Source organism: Ptychodera flava (assembly GCF_041260155.1).
Source record: "Ptychodera flava strain L36383 chromosome 3 unlocalized genomic scaffold, AS_Pfla_20210202 Scaffold_25__1_contigs__length_14229661_pilon, whole genome shotgun sequence".
Lineage (NCBI taxonomy): Eukaryota > Metazoa > Hemichordata > Enteropneusta > Ptychoderidae > Ptychodera > Ptychodera flava.
This window is the reverse complement of record NW_027248279.1, coordinates 11,280,959-11,296,219: the sequence shown is the minus strand read 5'-3', so window position 1 is coordinate 11,296,219 and position 15,261 is coordinate 11,280,959. Positions and strand designations below refer to the sequence as shown.

The window sequence follows — 15,261 nt, the reverse complement described above, 5'->3', positions numbered from 1 at the left end:
TCAATGAGAAAGTGATTTATTACTCCTACATCAACCTGTTCTCCATTATTTATCCCCAAATCAGGTTTTAAAATCTTTCTACATTTACTTTCGTAAAGATTAAAATTTACGACGTCAAAAATATTGACGTGTATATTATTACATTAAAATTAGAAAAGGATGTCGAAATGGAGGCTCTGTTTATTACTCGGTGTGACGTTTCAATTTTGCAGATGTCACAGTCAATCATTCGATGAAAAGATTTTTCGGCTATGACACTCTAGCATACTTTAAACGTCAGCTTGCTTGCTGAACGAAAATATAAAAATAGTTACAACACATACCCTAAACTGCTGACGGCAAGTAAACAGTGGGTGAGGAAAGGACAGAGAAAATTACTTCTGAGTTTAAAAAGAAATAACTTCATCAATATCAGAAATTTAAGGCAAACGGATATAAAATCATCAAAGAGTATAATGCAGTGATGTATCGTCTAATAGTGCTTAAAATACACGATTCTACATTCCATATCAATCATACGTGGTTATACAATACAACATTACAATGGTTAACCATGTCTATTTATAGTACTAATTCTATGGATTTTTATTAAAGCATCAACAGCATGCTAACACGGTAAATATCATGACGAAATTGTACGGCATCTAAGTAAGTTATGTAAATTACATGGTATAAAGTACCAAGTATCTCTCAAAGTTAACGGTAGTACGTCAAGCATCACTTATTAAATTCCAAAGTCGTGTTACAGACATTCGTATCGTCATGAGCCGTAGCGTTAATTAACTCCGTCATCTTACGGTACAAACAGCTTACCCCACTCACGCAGGGGTTGCAATTATTGTCACTGTCATTACTATTTCTCTTATCGGCATTCAAAACATTGCCTATATCTTCGTCACTACCATTGAAAATTTCAGGAAGTCCCGCAATACAAAGGCTTCATAATATAAAGCTTATATTTGAATAGCAAGAGGTACTCCCTTTTCACCTATTTTCGATGCCCAGCAACACTCGCATTTGAACTGTTAGTGTTTATGCAACAATATTTCACACATCGAGTAAACAAAGTACATTCCTGCCACATGATCAAACAACTTTGTAAATGAAGCATACAATGACCACAAGTTCAATCAAAGTCAAATCAATTTCAACGAATTAGGATAAATATCAGTATCGGCTACCTCTGTTGTATAAGCAGCTTTGATTGTTGGAAGTACATTTTAAGCAGCTGACTGGGATGGCACACTTACATTAAGCAAGATAAAAATGTGTCGGTTTTCAGAAAAAATTGTAATTACACGTCACAGCATTTCCACAAGCAGTAGTTAAGCGGTCAAGAGCTCAATTCAATAGTATGTCGTCACAGTTATCGTAAAAATGCTTAGATAAAATAATACAAATGCCGATTTTGTTTTCGTGATCTACGCCAGTAGCATGTGTTCTTATCATCATTATTCATCATTCTTTCTTTCGATAAAAGGCATGCTAGGCTTTGAAAATACCATCACAGGTCTTTCACATGAAATATTAGTACTTGCACATACAAAACATCTTTCTTACGATTTCAACAATATTATCTACATACTATGTTTTATTGATACACATTATACTCTATAAAATTACAGTTTGAACTTAAATCATTGTTTCTCATTACTTATGTGATGCTGAATGTTAACGAAATATAGTCCACGTACAGAGTGTTATTTCTCTAAACATATCTGTAAAACTCTAAAGACTATTATCTGTCGAACTTAATCAGCTGAGTGATTCCAAATGTCGACATTCACCTCATCCGTTTGATTACTAGTACGTTTTCCCGCTTTCTGCCTGAAACTGCTGTAAGCTACTTACGAGGTCATCGACCTGTAACCTGTCATCAGGTATCTCCGCGAAGCATGAATTCATAATTTGATAACTGTAAAAATACAAGACAGAACGAGTTTGTAAGTATACATATTGTAGTGGTCATTATTCAAACCATGGACATACATTAAATAGCTTATAAATAGCATTGTGTCGAGAAGAATTCAATGACCTTCGAAGTCGATAAAAATTAAACTTACGGGAATTCCGTAGAATCTTTTGGGATGTCCAACCGCTTTCCACCTTGAATAAAACCTTTTACGTCATCATCTTGTAGGGTTTCATAAGGAGTACAACCTATCATACAAGAGTGATTTTACAAGAATTACATGACATTTTTATGCAATTTCATTGCGGAGAAAGGTATGACTTTCGTCTGTGATTAGTATTTAAACATAGTATTCTATTTGAATCAATTTGATATCCTAAAATACATCATCAACAGGACTGCAATAAAAAGATAAGTGAATGAGTCATACTCTATTTCTGGTTTCAAAACGAACGTGTCACACTATTAAGCATGACAGACTAAAACGTAGAAGCGTTGATGTTCTCAAGTCAAATTGCATTAAACAACTTTCCCCGTTGTCGCTATTTAGATTATTACACTGCGATTGCAAATTTTTGGAAATTGACAAGATTATCTAAATTACCTAATGAATACACTTCCCAAAGAAGAACACCAAACGACCATACGTCACTTCCTGCTGTATAAGGGTTGCCTGATAATACTTCCGGTGCCATCCATCTGATTGGTAAGCATCCCTATGCAAAGAGGCAAGAGTGCGAGGAAGGCAAAAAGAATACAGTATCCTATATACTATATATAGTAATCAGTCACCGATAAGCCACTCGCCTTTTTTGGGAGTAAAATTCGATGATGGTCCAGTGAAAGAGCGACATAATTCGTTTTGATAAATTTTATGTTTAGGAATACGAAATGCATTTTTATGAAAATTTAGCGTAAAAAGTCAATGTAACTGATATTGCAGTAGGGACGTAACTTGACTTACGATCTTATTGCACTTGAAATTAGTGCATTCCATGAAACGCAAACATGCATCCTAGGATACTTTGAGGTTAGTACATTCCACGTTTTGTCCAATAACGCAAGATGCTAGATTTAACTGTAAATCTCAATAAATGTACGAATTGAAAATATAAATGGTACGTTTTATGGTGGATCTGAAGAACAGTTTGTAATAAACGTAGATGAAACCAGAAAAGTATCATAACATCCCGGATTGCGTTACCTCCATCTTTTGTCTGTATCTTTCATCGGTAAGAATAGCACTTGACGAACCGAAACCGGAGAGTTTACACTTCCATTGACTGTCAACAATGATATTCTTTGCCATTATCTCTCTGTGAATGATCTGAAAATAGAAAGAGGGTTATAAAATTAAGGTTATTTCAAAAATACTGTAACACCGCAATAATTATGCTATAAAACCTGTTCACAAGTGGTGTTGCTTTTCTTTGATAATCTCCTTGCCAATAGTGACTTTTGAAATACTGTATACCCACGGTTTTACAATCTTCGGAAACAAAAAAATGTAAAAACTTTAATTAGAGATTATTCTGGGCATTTGGAGATAGTTTCTCACCGTTTTCTGCGAAAGCGATTGCATACCCTGGGCCACATTCAGGGCAAAGGTCACCAGGTCAACACCCTCGACTTTCAAGTCAGCAATATCCTTCATCTTTTCTAGAACTTGATGCAAGTTCCCATTTGGGGTATATTCTGTGATTAGGTACATGGGATCTGTAACAATATAATATGTTTTATGATAGAAATGTCCGAAAATGTAGCTTTCAAAAGTTTATCAAGAAAACACTCACCATTTTAACAAACGATTTATTTCTTGACGATGATATTATACCAAATAGCAATTCTTCAATCATGTATAAGGACATACATCATCAATATTGGAACATGGTTGATAAACGCACTTTCTTAACTTTGCGAAAAAAGTGTGATTTGGAAAGGAAGTCATAAAACAAAATTCTAAAATATTGAAAGCGATCGGCATTTCAGATCTATGTATCTCACCTTCGTTAACACAGCAGCCAAGAAATCCAACTATTCCCTTCATTTTGGTCAATGACGCCATGACCTCAATTTCTCTTTTGAAGTCTCGTTTGTCTCCTGTTGTAGAGTGAATAATACAACTATGTAAAAAAGAGAATCTTCTTAAGGTAATTTTCACTTTATCTTTAAAATTTTATTGTGTTGATGTGTCTTTGTCCCGATAAGTTCATTTTACAATAGGTGCTGGTCAAACAAAAACATCTTTCCACCTACCTTTGGCAACATAACGATGACATTGCTAACTCCCTCTTTGCTGCCAATGAACCAAGCCTCCCCGACACGATATTTCTTAAACGCTCCTTCCGAAGGATGTCTTTCAAGTAAATTCGACTTCTTGGAAATTCCCATACAACATCCCCAGTTTTCATGCTCACATCGTCTGGCTTATTGCTCGGTTCTTCAAGACCTGCGTCCTTAGATGCCATGTCAAGTTCGATATGCACAGAACCTTCAGTTATGCCTGTATTTTCAATGTGTAACTACGTGGAAATAAATTACCAAATATCTTAGACACAGTCTTGAAAAAATCGCTGTCTTCGCAAAAGTAAAGCTAAAGTTACTGCATTGGAACATTCCTTGCCAAATACGACTAGTCCACTCATGGAGAGGAGATGGTTGATAGCGTGAGAAGTGACTATCTTTGCCCAACATATGTCCTAAAAATATGTAACTCGTATAATGCAAACGAATGAGCACTTCAGTGTTGATCGTATGTTTAATAGGTGATTATTGCTCTACTATAATCATGATTTACGATGGAAAGAGGCGGCGTGGAGACCAAGGCCAAGACCACTGATTCGTGCACGCCACAACACATTGTTTCCGCCTTATCACACACTATATTTACTCACTATATCATTACTATCTAATCTACTTGCGTTATATCCCATGAATCATCACCCATTCGCATATCTGTATCTCAACGTCACGAACCCGTCATTCAAGATCCCACCACGCTCAAGTACACATCGTAAACTCCCAGTCACCCTCCACCGTACAAAAAATGCAAAAAATAAAAATGCAACATTGCTGCCGGGTAGTAGCTCACAAATAAAGAGAAATGTTACTTTTTTCATATTTGGACGACTTAAACTCAATAAAGTTCCTTGGGATTACTGTCACGGGCCTGCAGTTGGCCCCGGGTATCACGCCGTCCGGTGAGCGGTTTTAACCCTTAGGACCCTGTAACACCTGCCATGCCGCTAAGGCGCCTCGATTCATACGCTGTGGCAGTACGTGCATCTTCTGGTAACATGATACCTTCCCCTGAGGTCATTCAAATCTGAAAGTGACCTCAGGTGAGGGGTCGTGACAATGATGTGATGTGCCATCGCCTTGGTTTTTGCCAAACCTTTGTCTCCTGTGTCGTTTCTTTTCGTCAAACCCGGTAACAGGGTAAATATGTTGAAAATTTAATGAAAATCCTTTGAGGTTTTCCTTCCCTTGAATTCAATTTGAACAGTTCTTGCTATTAAAGTATACTGTTATAAACATTCTGTCAACGTCTTAAGTGTAGGGGCATGTAATTGTCAACCGGTAGGCAAAATGTAATAGAACTTACACTTGCGTATGGCGATAATTGAGCGTCTCTTTGAAGACCCTGGCATGTACTTTCTGCCAAATTTTCTGATTTCTGAACATTTTGAAAGATAAAAATAAAACAAAACAATATAAGACCGCAGATAGTTTAAAACTGTTGAAGAGCACAAAATTACCCTTTCTGATGTTTTAAACAACTTCAAATTTATAAACAATAGTTTCATTATTTGTATGTTTTGCTTTCATTGGTTATAAGCTGCATGATTGCATATGTTGCTCTCTGTCAAAGATGAGGACTGTTTGATAAATATTGCTATGTAAATCAATATTTAACATATAAAATGTGATCTTAAGAGCCTCGTATTGATCATATATTATTATCGACGCGTTTTGAGAAATCTGGCGATTTGCTTCTGTTAAACAAAACGTATTGACAATATTAGAGTGTATACATTTAAATTTTATAAAATGTGCATCGCTGAGGTAACGTACAGAAAATTGAAGATTTGTACGTTTCTGTCGTCAGTATTCAGTTCAATTTTTCCCCAAGTTAGCGATTTTTGTTTTACATAAATACCATAATGTTGAAAGTCTAAAAAAACAAACAAATGAAATTGGTCTCTTACCTTTTTCAATAGAGCTTTAAAGCCATGACCATTAATAAACATAGGCTGATCGTCAAGATCAGTAGTGCCAGTGCAATAGCAAATAGGCAGCCGAAGACGATTAACAACGTATTGCTAACACGATTGGAACTAAATTGGGATAATTGGTTGGCAGAATTTCTCAAGAATTTTAGAAATTTCTCTAATTTTACACCATATTTGCTTACCATCTTTAAAATTTTATACACAATTTACGATGCTGTTGAAATCTTATGAGTAAGAATCAGTGCATGATAGTATCTAATGCAATATTGTTCAAAACATATGAACAATATTCACATTTGAATGAAAATATGAGAGTTTGTCTGTAGTTTCTTCATTACTGAAACACTAGTAATAATGTCAGTTTGTCATTTTTCCTCGACCAAAATGAAGCTTTTCGATTGATTTACAGTTAAGTCAGTCACGGTCTTTTAAAATGTGCCCTGGCTCAATTTTATGTTTATGAAGCCTTAATTCATGAAAAAGTCAGGGCATTTCAAATGTGCCCTGACTCAAAATACGTCAATTAGAGAAATTTTAAGCATTTTGTCTCCTTTCTTCAGTAAATTTACACAAAAATGAACTTATTTTCATAAAAATGAATCCGATGAAAGAGGTATGCAATAATCGTTGTGTTTTCGTTGTTTTGTCCGATGAGAAAAATATTTCAAATTTTACACTATTTTATCGTTTTGTAACATTTCAGCTGTAAAAATTTTGATTTCGTTACATTTTCCTATTAATTACTCTCATCCAATTTTCCCAAATTAGTTCCAATCGTGTTTGCTGCAATCACAAATTTGATGAGGAAAATCTACAGATGGGGAAAAAGGAATACTTTGGTTTTAAGCAGATAAACGCTGAATGTCAGCCTCATCCACGTTCAACGGAACATATTATTTTAAAGAGAGGCAATAATGTGAACCTCAAAGTAATTTCCTGCAGCGTCTCTTAAGATAAATATAATGTAAGAAATGACAATATTCACCAATAGCTCAAAGGCGTCTTTCAAAGCCAAAGGACGTCCCTATCTACTTTAGTAGTAACGTTATTCACATCAGACGTATTAACAGGATGAAAGCTATCTTGCTGTCGGCCAAATCCTATCAAGATTCCTTCTGATTATACACATTAAGCGTCAGTTTCCTTACCGGAACAAGGGTTTCCCATTGCAGTTGCGACGGTTGGCATATCTGTAAATAGAACAGTTTGACATTCATATTTGGTATACGCCGTAGGTAAGGAGGACTAAAGAAAGTTGAACATAAAAGTTAAGAAAACAAAACAAATTATAAAAACAGGATTGTACATTATAACATGTGTACCTAGTTTACCTGCACTGGAGCGCGCGCGTACTACCGGTATTTGCACTGCAGTGCAATACCATAAACATTATGCCATTCCTTTATGTTAATGAGTATTTACCAATTTTGACCCGGAAATACTTTTGTTTATAAACAAAAAATGTCGTCTGCAAGTTTCCATTCATATTAGTTCGGAAGCTGTTGCAAGTTATCAGTTACCTTATAATGATAATCTTTTCCGTGTTATTGTATCTACTATTTGGAAGACTTTCGAGTTCAAAAGGTCAAAAGATAAAGGGTTACGTTTTCGAAGTTCTTTTCGTTTGTTGCTTACGTGTACATGCGCGAGTGCAGTAGAGAGTGAGTAGACCAGCGCGAGCTCTCCGACGTTCTTCTGAGCTCATCTTTGGTAAACAAGTAAACAATCATTTTAGTCAATTAAAACAGGGGGTGACCAATGAAAAGTGAAAACTGACTCAATGCCTCATTTTAGTAATGTAAACGCAATATAACTCCGCAGGATCGAGCTGATGTTCGTTTAGGCTTTGACAGACAAGTAGTACGACAAATCGTCGATTCTGTCGCTGAATGATGCAAATCAAATATAGAACGTGTAATAATAACAAACCCCTTGGTATGTGAAGCAAGCGCGCTGTACTAGCGGTATTTGCACTCGTGCTGCGATGTATTCGGCTGTCCTTTCACGAGCGACTGCCGCTGAATACGCCGCATCACTCGTTCTCTATCATAATATTTCTTGAGGTGAAATTTCGATCAACTTTGAGAAGCATTGACTCTATCAGTTAAAAATTTTGAACCACTTTGGGAATAATATCAATACTCAATATGATATGCAAGTTGTCAATCATTTTAAAGTCAATGTCGCGTGAGTGAGGAATACATGAGGAGATACAACAAATTGGAAAGAACAATAGGAAGTAGTTATTATGCTAAGCCGATAAACCCTGAACTTCAGCCTCATTCACGTTTAATTTAACACAATTTAGAGAGATGAAATAATGTGCGCTAATTTATAACTTAAAGTATGCCTTAGGAAGACAGATGGCCCACACGTTTGAAAGATTAGTAGAAAGATTAGGCCTATTCATGTCATGTGTGCTTCGTCAGATACACGACTTCAGTCTTATGTCTGACGCAGCACAAATAACACTCATGCCGATACGACGAGAGCTACAGGCGATATTGGGTAATCACCGATTTATCATATACCCATGCCCAGAATTGTACTAACAAAAGGAAACACCTTAAATTTTGAGACTTGACATAAATATAGAAATATTTTCCTACGTAGTAGTCAACACCACAGGCGACATCGGGTTGCCAGTCCTCCATATCCCGATGAACCTCACAAAGAAAGACAGCGGAATTTAAAAATCGTGGAACAGGAGGAAGATTATGCTATTATGAGCAAAACCTTCCTTTGCCTTAATTTTCTCCTCTTTTCGATTGTGCTCGATCGTTCTACGGTACGGAGACGGCCCGCCATTTTGTTTGTTTACACTAAGAGTTGCCATGTCAACAGAAGTCGAGCTCGCGACATTGCTATCATGGCACGCGCTCGCTACCTTGTTCGGAGTTAGACCGTGCCGTGCGATGGGCAGAATGTTTGCTGGAGCTTGTCTAAAAATACAATAACTTCAACAGAAAAACCCTAAGAAAACATTAAAATTTTAACATCTTATTTCCGTATTTAACGGCCAGAAATTTCCATGTTCCTCAAAGCCCTTCATTTTTTTTACATCGACAACACCACTTTGCAGGCGGAGAGCTTCAGCTATTTTGTTTTTTTACGTTGTTTACCATAAAAACTGCAAATGTAGTTAGGGAATACTCCAAAACCGATGACGTTTATCGTACATATTTCGACGTTTTACGGTGAAGTGAAAGATCACGGCTGATATTTCACGGTAAACGTCACTAGGAGGAAGCGATACGGGCATGGGTATTTGATATTGAACGATTCTACCTCATAAGAGTAATGACATACTCATCAGGCTTATTTACATAATTTATTTGTCTTGCTAAAGGTCAAATAATTTCCAGATACTTCTTTTCGTCAGTGTCATTACCTGTAAAGGGGTTTCCCGTCGCAGTGGTTACGGTATGAACATCTGTAAACAGAATAGTTTAAGATGCACATTTGTGGTATATAGGCAAGGTCTACCAGAGTAATACTCTATACATCAGTAATTATTGGTAATAGTAACAAGCAACGTACATCAGCAACCAGCTAAAATGAATTTGCAAAATATATTATTGTTTCGAATAATCTTTCGAGTTACGTAATTGCTTCTAAGTAATAAGAGGAGTTTGAAGGATAGTTCTACATATTACGAGTACAAAATTAAACCCTCTAAACACCATAAGTATATATCATAAAATAAAAAAATTATGATACGATAGTTTAAATCGAAACCAACAGATCTCGAGTGAAAGTTATAAAGACCTCGAGTTCAACGTATTCATGTAATCTTCGGACTGCTTTATCAATGGATCATATTCTGTTAGGAATTCACATAAATACATCAATCCGCCAAATCATTTCCTGTGTTTGGTTTGAAAGAAGTTTTATAATCGAATAGTTTTCTTGTAGGCCTTTTTGATTTACTCCATGTGGCTTGTGAACATTGATTTTTCAGATGGACCAAGTACCTGATAATTATGAATAGGTGTAATTGGGCATTGAGCAAGCAGAGGGTGACGACATATATACTTTTTATTTGTTCAGCGAAGGAAATAATCGTGATTGTAATGACTGTCATCTCAAGTTCAGGACGAGTGTTGATAGATTATATTACGTCAGGAGAGTTTTCTGAGCTAAACGAAGGAAATTTTTAGCTAATAATTATTTAAAATATCCACAAACCAAAAGATTCTTTGTATTTGTTTGCAAAAAAGATGTTTTTGATCCTGGTTCTGCGTTTAAACTTTTGATGTTCTGGGGAATAATATCGATACACCGTGTGCGAGTTGTCAATCATTTTCTAGTCGACGACGTGTCAACGAAGAACACATGAGGAGAAACGACAATTTGGAAAGAAGAATAGGAAGTGTTCACGTCTAATTGAACATAGTTTAATTAGAGGAGATGCAATAATGTTAATGTACAGTATCCCGGGAAGAGTCTGTTAAGAATAAAAAATTATGTATCATTTGAAATTAATATTTCTCAATGAGACAGGTGACACCACACCTTTTAAAGATCATGTTCATTTTTATCTCCCTTGGGATTTGTGACATACTCATCAGACTAATTAACAAGAACATAATTGTCTTACTTTTGGTCGAATCATTTCTACACTATTCATCTTGGTTATGCGTGCTTAGTGTCAGTTTTCTTACCGGTATAATGATTTCCCGTCGTAAGGGTTACGGTAGGAATATCTGTAAAGAGTATAGTTTGAAATACAACATTTAATAGCTTTAATGGGCCATAGCTTGTAATATTCATAATGCCAAGTGCATTTGAACACATTTGTTATGTAATCAAATACAAGGCAAAGCATGATATGGTTTGCAAATGTTTCATCAGACACACACAGATATATACAATTACAATGCAAGTGACACAATTTACCATACCAAAGTAAAGGTGCTATCTGGTGATAATGTACAACATGGCATTACTGTTGCAATATTTAGTAATTTATCATGATATAGTATTTAAGGAAACGACTGATTACTTGACTGGGAGCTCTTTGCGTGTGTTCCTGGAAAGACATCACCAACATAATGTTAACTTCATTCAAACAAATTCCCGTGTACAGTTCAACATGCACCCACACATCATTAAGGTGTTATGGGCAGCAATTGTCAAAATTTTGCAATTTGGCCATAATATTCTAGAACGAGATAATAGGCAATTGCTTTACAAATAAACAGTAAAAGTTGTGAGAAAATACAATATTGCGTGTTTTGTCACAATTTGAAGATACTCAACCCAGGTTGCCCCTAGCTACATGCATACCAAGTTTCATTGCAATCAGAATATTGATTCAAAAAATTGATATTTTGACCTAAAATGCGAAAAATGCCAAAAATATAAATGTTTCACCAAAATTTTAACAAATCTGACAGACGTTAATCCTAATATAATGCATATAAAAATTTTAAAGCAATCCAACAAGAGCTTTGGAAGAAAGTGATAATAGTACCAAAAATAGCGTCAAGGACACTGAAGCTCCTCAAGTGTGCGGCAAGTTGAAGTAGTTGGTTGTTGGTAAGCAGTAATTGACTTGGAGGCATGGGGTTGGGATACGGGATACACAAGATTTGTGTTAGATACATTTAATTGTATATACGGCATGATTTGGCACATTAATATAAAAATAAGTTGCATACATAACATCAATCTATCCTGATGGAGTATGTGGCGGTTTATTATCAGGAGACTAGTAAATGAGTAAGCGCCATTTACTGCATTGGAATACAGGAGAGCCACCGTAATTTCTCTGTCAGCACTCTAGTGAAAATTGCTTCATTGTGTTTTTCAACATTTAAATTTGTAGTATACAAGTGAATTGCATTTTCACATTGATCTGCTTGACCAGAAAATTCATCAGCCTTTTGCTGAAGTAGGTTTATATCTTCTTGTGTATATTGGCCAACTCTGAGACGATTAAGTAATTCTGCAAAATGTTTACCATCTTTCTGTCTGCACAGGCGCAATAGAGAAATAAATATGCAAAAAAGATGAAAGGCTACAGTAGTATTTGTGAAATCGAGCTCAAAGGTCATCGAAGTCATGTGACATTTTGTCAAAAAAAATTGTATCCCATAGTTATCCCTATATACCAAAAATCAGACCTCTAGCTCTATTGGCTTGCCCAGAATTAGATATGTGCATAATTAATAAGGTACAGGATATGGCACCATACGGTCTCCAATCATACCAAATGTGAAGGGTGTAGCACTTGTGGTTATTGAGTTATGGCCATATATGTACCGTATATTTGGGTTCAAAGGTCAGCCAGGTCACATAATATTTTGTCAAAAAGAATTGTATCTCATAAGTTATCCCTATATACCGAAAATAGACTTCCAGCTCTATTGACTAGCCCAAAATTAGATACATGCATAATTAATGAGGTACAGGATGCGTCATCATTAGGTGTCCCATCATACCAAATATGAAGAGTGTAGCCCTTGTGATTACTGAGTTATGAAGAAATATCTATATTTGATTTCAAAGGTAATTGAGGTCACGTGACATTTCGTCAAAAAAATTGTATCCCATAGTTATCCCTATATACCAAAAATCAGACCTCCAGCTCTATTGGCTTGCCCAAAATTAGATATGTAATAATTAATGAGGTACAGGTTGTGGCGTCATAAGGTTTCCCATCATACAAAATATGAAGGGTGTAGCCCTTGTGGTTACTGAGTTATGGACATATATGTATATTTGGGGTCAAAGGTCATCAAGGTCACGTGATATTTTGTCAAAAAAAATTGTATCCCATAGTTATCCCTACATACCAAAAATCAGAACTATAGCTCTATTATTAAGCCCAGAATTAGGTATGTGCATAATTAACACAGGAAGTGGCTGGTCATGTGACATTTTGTCGAAAAACTTTGCTCCCATAGTTTTCTCTATGTACCATAAACACATTGAAGTTGATAGCCAGTTAGAGTGAAATCCGATCAAGCTGCAAAACTTAATTAGCCAAGGTATTGTGTATCAGCGATTTTTACGACATTAACAGCTGGGCTTGATGTGGTCTTGTTTATATCTTTAATCAGCTACACCTCTCAGTTACACATCACACCAGGGCCACTCCACTGTACGCCAGACAGAGAAACATAAACAAATCACTACACTTTGCAATGTCATGTATCTTTCTTTTTATTTGTGTGATGAACAAATGAGCTTGAAAGTTCAGGAAGATTTTGAAATTTCGCTTGTCCAGTCTCAGTGAATCTACTTATTAAACAATTTTGGGAATTCTTGACAATTGGACACAATGATAAGTTATCTGTTGCTTACAACGGTCTAATCATTGCAATCCTAGTTCTTACAGATGAATCGAATCATGAAATACTGTAAGGGAACATTCTCATCACAGTATACCTCAAAAACAGAACGAAAGAGAAAGTACTAGAGCTGTTACAACTTTAAAAATACCTTAAAGCTAAAAATAGAAATAATAGTGAAAAATTTGTCTAAATGGTATAAATGAAATGAGCTACAAGTAATAGAACACATCATAATCATGTTTGCAAGTGTTTCAGTGAAAAGGATGCCTTGTAACAAACTGTCTTTTTTTACGTTTTATTAGAATCGTTATGTTGAAAAGGTTCTTGCAGTGCACCATTGAGTCCAATTAGGAACTCCACGAATTATACATTTACAAATGTATTTTGAACATGTAAGTTTATATGATGCTGGTCTAGCCGGTCAATTCCCAAAGCTACCTGAACTTTCACGCTCACTTGTTCATCACAAATAAAAATGAAAGATACATGACATTGCAAAGTGTGGTGATTTGTTTATGTTTCTCTGTCTGACATTCATGGAGTGGCCCTGGTGTGTTGTGTAACTGAGAGCATGTAGCTGATTAAAGATGTAAACAAGACCACATCAAGCCCTGCTGTGTTAATGTTGTAAAAATCGCAGATACACATCTACGGAAGTTAGTTGGCCAAATCTTGACAGAAGGAAGTCTTGACAGAAGGAAGTAAAAGTTGACGCCGCAGTTTATCACATGACACATGGACACACAGACGGAAGTAAGTTGGCCAAATCTTGACAGAAGGAAGTCTTGACAGAAGGAAGTAAAAGTTGACACCGCCATTTATAGTTTTCAATTCTAATAGCTCCTCAGTATATACAACTGAGGAGCTAAATATTGGAAAAAATTACCAAATAATATAAATTTAAAAATTTCTTCACAATTACAGCAAATCTTACACGGGTTAATCCTGTGATCATGCTTACCCATTTTCAACGCAATTGGATGACGAGTTTCAGGGAAGAATATATATGTTGACCAAAAAACGTTGTAAAATTGCTCCAAAAGTACAGCTATAGAATTTCAACAACCAATTCTGGCTGTGGTTACAGCTTTTTTAGTAATTTGCAGAATTTTCCTTTTTTACTTAATTTGCGTATTTTTACACTGACATATTCGTGTTGTAAAATTCACATTTCCACCTCTGGATGCAACAATACAACTTATGTTAAGATGGTGCGGAAATTTTAGAGTATTTATGTGGACGGACATACATCCGCACATACATACACATAGACACATATTGACACACACACACACACACTCACATAAATATAGATATACATACATAGATACATAGATAGATAGATAGATAGATAGATAGATAGATAGATACATACATACATACATACATACATACATACATACATACATACATACATACATACATACATACATACATACATACATACATACATACATACATACATACATACATACATACATACATACATACATACATACATACATACATACATACAGACAGACAATTCCTTTGAATTCGATGTTACGAAAGCGAATTACACTTAGGGAGAAACTATAAATTGAAAAGATCAACAGGGATTGTCCACGTCCAATTAAATATATTTTAGAGACATGCAAAAATATGAACGTTAAAGTTATCTTGGGGAAGAGTGTTTTATTTATAGAACTTAATATAAGGTATATTTTAAAAGGGCCTCACATAAACACGCCTGGAGTTGCTGCATGTTTGAAAGATCATGAACATTTGTGCCTCCCTTTGGATTAATGTCTTACTCATTAGAATAATCAACAAGAAC

General features: G+C 35.6%; 1 protein-coding gene across 1 annotated transcript; it reads right to left on the bottom strand.

The window, feature by feature from the left end:
• Nucleotides 1–346: 346 nt before the first annotated feature.
• LOC139125253 (fibroblast growth factor receptor-like) lies at nucleotides 347–5,816 on the bottom strand. Its single transcript, XM_070691350.1, has 7 exons — nucleotides 5,517–5,816; nucleotides 3,917–4,434; nucleotides 3,471–3,628; nucleotides 3,117–3,239; nucleotides 2,517–2,628; nucleotides 2,064–2,160; nucleotides 347–1,915 (listed from the first exon to the last, which is right to left on the bottom strand). Exons 2-7 carry the CDS (start codon nucleotides 3,975–3,977, stop codon nucleotides 1,804–1,806), a joined length of 663 nt encoding a protein of 220 aa, XP_070547451.1. The 5' UTR covers nucleotides 3,978–4,434; nucleotides 5,517–5,816; the 3' UTR covers nucleotides 347–1,803.
• Between the last annotated feature and the right edge of the window lie 9,445 nt (nucleotides 5,817–15,261).

What these genes read in the sequence shown, in the direction of transcription:
- LOC139125253 (XM_070691350.1), bottom strand. Translation starts at nt 3,977, where the DNA reads ATGGCGTCATTGACCAAAATGAAGGGAATAGTTGGATTTCTTGGCTGC. An exon ending in GATACAGACAAAAGATGGAG is followed by an intron (nt 2,629 to 3,116) that starts GTAACGCAATCC and finishes CTCTTTGCATAG; the next exon opens with GGATGCTTACCAATCAGATG. An exon ending in TTGGGAAGTGTATTCATTAG is followed by an intron (nt 2,161 to 2,516) that starts GTAATTTAGATA and finishes CTTGTATGATAG; the next exon opens with GTTGTACTCCTTATGAAACC.